Source organism: Talpa europaea, assembly GCF_964194135.1.
Source record: "Talpa europaea genome assembly, chromosome: 13".
NCBI classification, from domain to species: domain Eukaryota; kingdom Metazoa; phylum Chordata; class Mammalia; order Eulipotyphla; family Talpidae; genus Talpa; species Talpa europaea.
In genome coordinates, this window is record NC_140080.1 from 58497966 (window position 1) to 58503473 (window position 5508).

General features: G+C 54.1%; 1 protein-coding gene across 1 annotated transcript; it reads right to left on the reverse strand.

The window, feature by feature from the left end:
• Positions 1-405: 405 nt before the first annotated feature.
• On the reverse strand, positions 406-4753 carry ADCYAP1 (adenylate cyclase activating polypeptide 1; the record flags this gene model as incomplete). Its single annotated transcript, XM_084251921.1, has 4 exons — positions 406-699; positions 1825-1923; positions 2315-2446; positions 4644-4753. The coding sequence occupies 4 exons, from the start codon at positions 4751-4753 to the stop codon at positions 510-512; spliced, it is 531 nt and encodes a 176-aa protein (XP_084108047.1). The 3' UTR covers positions 406-509.
• Positions 4754-5508: the final 755 nt, after the last annotated feature.

Below are 5508 nucleotides of genomic sequence, written 5' to 3' on the forward strand. Positions count from 1 at the left end.
CCATTCAGCAATTCTCCCAAATCATTACCTCGAAATCTCCCTGGAGCAGGGCATCATTGTTTATGTACAGTAGCAAATGGTCAGTATTAATATCTTCAGGCCTGTCATGGATAAAAATACTATCCTTTTAATTCCAGTTTACAAAAATAGGAGTAATATTCAAAACAATGATTGTCTATTTTTCTATTTATTTTCTATAAAAACATAAACAGCTCAGGCGAATTTTCAATCCTTGTGCACACTTTGTATGAACTGCTCTCTATACTTATATATCTTAATATATATTTATAATATATATCAATAATTGGTCCACAAAGTATATCTGTGCATTCTCTAGTGCTTTGTAAAAAGAAAAACAATATTATTATCAAAATATTCATTTAATGGCTTTACTTCATACATAAATACATGTTTGGATAGAACACATGAGCGATGACTGTTCAGTCAATTGGGAAAATGCCTTTTCATTGAGTCAGGGCTGTATACACAGGGTGGCTGGTAACTCATCGCTACAAATACGCTATTCGGCGTCCTTTGTTTTTAACCCTTTGTTTATACCTTTTCCCTAGGACCGCCGCCAAGTATTTCTTGACAGCCATTTGTTTCCGGTAGCGGCTGTAGCTGTCCGTGAAGATTCCGTCAGAGTGGCGCTTGGAGAGCGGCTCCGAGTCGTTCTCCGCGCCGCCGCCTTGGTTCCCACTGCAAGGAAAGGGGTCGGGGAGAGGTTTGCAGGGCGGGAGATACAGATTCAATAGCTGCGGGGTGCGGGAGGGCCCCACCCCGCGCGGCAGCCTGTCAAATTTTTAAATAAAAACTGGCAAGGGCTCTCATTTCCCACTGCAAGGCTTTCCAGGTGCAGGGGCCGCGAAGCATAGAAAACCCTCTCTCCCTCCCACGGATTTCCTGGCATGAAATCTTCGGAGTGGGGCCCCCATAAGGTTCTGGCCCAGGGCACGCGATTTAAACCTAACCTTCTCCAAACGCTGCCCTTGAGATCTAAAAATCCGTGCGTTGGGGCTTAATTGACCTAAAGTGCTCCTCTCCCCATCTCCCCCCACCCCCCAACCCCACTTAAAGAGAAAATATCCAAGAGCTCTGAATGCCACATTGGCTGCTGCCGTGGAATTTTCATCGATCCCGCAATCCCTAGTCAGACAGCAGTACTCCTCTCCTTCTGCACACTAAGTTGAAAAACGTGATAATAATATAAGTCGACAGGCTGCAGGCAATATTTTTCATCGCATGAATTATTCATTGCGAAAATGTAATCTGTTTTCCCACGGGCTTTATTAAAATATTGCCTTCTGCTGAGACGTGCTCCAAGCAAACCCTGTGCTCTGGGTTTTCTGGCACGAGTATGCACTGTTTGCCTAAGTGTGCAGATTTGAACATTTGTTTCGATTTAAATTTACAGAAAAAAGAAACGTTGAAAAAGTCATGCTTAGAGAAAATTAAAACAAATCGTCCCGGGAAGCTTTAAGGGTTTAAATGACTGGGGCCGAGGGATTGGTTTCTTTTTTTTCTTTCTTTCTTTCTTTCTTTCTTTTTTTTTTTTTTTTTTTTTTATTCAACACTAGACAAACCCCCCCACCCCCGTTGTCTGCCCTCGCGAGTTATCTCCTGGGATCTCGCCACATTTAAGGTTCGACCTCAGAATCCACACCCGCGGCCGGGGTTGGCCCCCAGAGGCCCCAAGTGCGGGAGCAACCTGGGCACATGTGCACGCACCGACGCAGGACCCGCACCCCTCTAGCTCGCCAGCGGCCGCGACACCCCATCAGGCCCGCGTCCACACGCGCGGTTAACCATTTCGCGAACTCTTACCCTACGCCCTTGGCCACAAGCGTCTGCAGGTAGTTCCTGGCGGACAGCTGGTCCAGCACTCTGCGGTAAGCCTTGGTAAGGATTCCGTGGGCGACATCTCTAACGGAGAGCAAAGTGCGCATCGGTCCCCAAGTGGCCGCCCCGGGTCTCCGCCCTCCCCCACACCGCTGGCCAGGCCCGCCACTTGGCGCGCTGGGAGACGGGTGGAGAAAGCCCCAGAAGCGCTCTAAGTCCTGAGGGGTGGCAGATGTGGAGCCCGGGCACCCCACCGGCCAGGACGTGCACTCACTGTCATTCCTTGGGCTACCAGTACCGTTCAGGTCCCCCGCAGCCGACCCGCTACTAACTTTCTGTCGCTCTCCCGGTTACCAGCCAGGGAGAAGAGAGGCTCCGGGGCTTTTATGAAAAAGAACCTACTCTACGGGCCTCCACCCTTCCCCTCCTGCCAGCTCCTGGGGTGCCCGCCCCCCGCAGGCCGCGCGGGCGATACCTCCTCCCCGCGGGGTAGTAGAGCGCGTAGGCGTCGCGCAGCGCGGAGGCGGGGCTGCCGGCGCCCGGCGGGTCCGAGTCGTAGAAGTCCTGCAGCGGGTTTCCGTCCTCGTCGTACGCCTCGTCCTCCGGCCTGTGGGAGTAGCAGGGGCAGAGGAGTGGTCAGTACAGTCTCTCCCCGGCTCTTCGCGAACCCAATAAAAGGGGCATGTACTGATCTTTCTTCTTGGCGCGGTTCCCCACGGAGAACTGTCTCTTCTTCTGGGACAGGGGTGGGGCTAGAGATAAGATGAGGAAACTACACCCAGCAGAAGTTCCCACCCGGCCAGGCGGTTGCCCACTCCACTCTTGGGTACAGGTCGCCGTACAGAGTCCCGGCCTCAGCGCGCACTGGGAAGCCAGAGGCGTCTCCACCGAGCGCGCACACCTAGCCACCATGAAGGACCGCCCCCCTCTGGGCCAGCCATCCGAGCCTCCACCCTCTGCTCCACAGCCCCCACCCCCACCCCGAGAAAGGGGCGGCAGACTGTGGTCAGGGGCCCTGGGATGATAAGGGTTAGCCTACGCCGGGACCCGAAGGAAAGGCCGGGAGCGAAGCGGAAAGGGTGGGTGAGTGTGGTGTGCGGAGAACAATTCCGGCTGCCACCCCTCGCCCGGCCCCTGAACCCTGGGGAGCTCTTCCTCGCGCAGATGTAGGTCACGGAGAACCTCTACCTTCTATTCTGGGCTAAAGAGGATCTGGCAGGAACATGAATAATAAATGGCCCTAAACTTAGGCGATTTGGCGGCAGTTCATTCTATGGCGTTTCCGCGCTCTTCGGCGCCTCTCGCCCCAGGAAAGTGCCAGGCACTCGGGACTTTGAAACTGTTGGGGTGAAATAGGGCTTTAAAATTCACCAAATAAATAGTTCCCGTTAATCCGTTAGCGATGGAAAGGTGGGGGTGGGGGCAGAGAGGGGGGCAGTTGAGACCGAAAACTCAACACTGGGACTCTGAGACAGAGTCAACAGGGGATTGAAAGCCCGCAGCGGCCTCCTAGTCGCTCTTGCCCTGCTCTATCCTTGTAAGACAGGGAAAGTGGGTTGAAACGCAAAACCTTCCTCGTTTTAGGATGCAGGAGACTCTGAAAACCGCGCAAGAAAGTAGCGCTCTCTGGGATGGGTTACAGTGATGTACTTCGTTACTTCGCTCTCCTTTCCTACATCCCTGGGGGAGTAAGAGCAAAGCAGACACATTCTTCCTGCGGCCCCGCGCCCAGCCTTTCCTAGGCAATGGATCTCGGCTGTCCCAGCCTGCCGGGAGTACCCGAATCTTTAAGGCTGGTTCTATCTCTTCCTTTCCCCAGATGTGAAATCTTAAGACAAAAGCCAGACACTTCAGGTGAGCAAACGCACTTGGGCGCGGCTCAGAGCACAGCTATACCAACAGAAACGTGCTCCCAGCTTCCCGGAGCCCGCAGCACCACGGAGTGTGGTGGCTGAGCTGCAAAGCGAGATTCCGGGCTCCAGCGGACCCGCCGCGGACTCTGGGGCTCCAGCAGGGAACCCAGGCTGAGCCAACCGATTAAAAACGAAGGTTTAAGAAAAAATAGACAGGGTTCCTGCAGCCTGGAGTGGAAAGGGCTGTCCTTGCGATTCTGCACGCCTGCTTTGCTTTCTCTTCCTCCTCCTTTGCATCCGTTTCAAGCGTTTTCTCCCTCTCTTGCAGACTGATTTTTGTTCTTCCTTCTCTCGAGTCGCCTTTCCTCACCTATACTCTACCTACACACCCCCTCCCCAAGATAATCTAAGACTCAAAATGCAGTTGGTAAACGTATCACTTGAAAAAGCTCTTCCAGTGGGGGAAAAAATCGAATTGAAGTGAGGAGAGAGAGGGAGACTCCGCCCCGAAGGTCCAGAACGAGCCGTAACAAAGCAAAGTACAAGGGAGCCTCAAGCTCAACCCCCGGGCCTAGTTCAGGAAGCCTAAGTTAACCTAACTCGCTCTAAGAATAGCGACAAGTCAAGCTTGGGTCCTCGCCCTGCCCCCCTTCCGCGGGCGGGGCTGGGGGAGGGTAGGTTTCTCCAGCCCGCGGAATGCGCTGGCTCCACCCGGGCCCCTAGGTTGCCGGGGGCTGGAGGAGGGACACGGATCTGCCTCGGAGCCTGCGAGGCCCTCGGGCAGACCTGGGTCAGGGACCCTTGGCCGGGTCCAGTTTGGCTGCAACGCACTGGAAGCGCCCATAGAGACGATCCCAGCTGGGACGCAGGAACTGCGGGAGGGCGACCACGAGGAGGCGTCCGGGGAGGGGAAGCCCCAGCCTCTACTCAGACCCGGGAGCCAGCACCTACCTGATCCCTGGGAACTGGAGTCCGGCAGCGGCAGGTGAGCAGTAGACGCTGCTGTGCATTATTATCCCGTAGACCAACAGGGCCAGTCTCGCTCCGCTACACATGGTCATTCTGCGCAAGATGGGAAAGAGCGCACAGAGCCGTCAGAACACCCCTGCCCTTCCACCCTGCAGCCCCCAAGAAACTCCCAGAACTGGGGGAGGGACAGAGCAAAGCTCTGGTTCCCTGTGTTGATTGCCGCTTAATTACAGGCTGAGCGTACTCTGCCACCTCCCTCTCCCCATAGTCAGAAAAAAAAATTGAGGTGGGGGTAGTTATTTCTGCCCAATAACTCTCCCAGACCTGGTGCGAAGGAAAGCTAATTCCTACCCTGATAACCGCTAAAGAATCAGTAGTCAAGTGACTCGTTTGGTTTGGTAAGTTTTTTTTTTTTTTTTTTCTTACCACCACCCAACTCTTACCGCTGGTAGAAGAGGGTTGGTTGCCAAGTAGGACGGCGGGCAAAGAGCTCCTCCAAGTTTCTGCGTTGAAGTCACAACCCCCGAGGCATCACCGACTGGCGCTAGTGTCTGAAGAGAAACGGCAGGAACAAGCAGGAGCAGCAGGAGGAGCTGGAGGACTTGTTAGCTGAGGCCAGTGTTCTGTGCAAAAGTTTGTAGACACAAAAGAACTAACAGGGAGAGTGACACAGAGAGAAGGGGGCGAGAGGAGAGAGGTAGAAGGAACTGGAAGCGGTGAGCTTAAGTGGGGGAGGGGAGCAAAGTGGTTGCAAGACCACCGGGAGATAGAAGGAAGTACTTAAGGAAAAGAAGGAAAGAGAAAGAAAGAGAGAAGGGAAGAGGCCGGGAGTCTGTGGGAGCCGCCC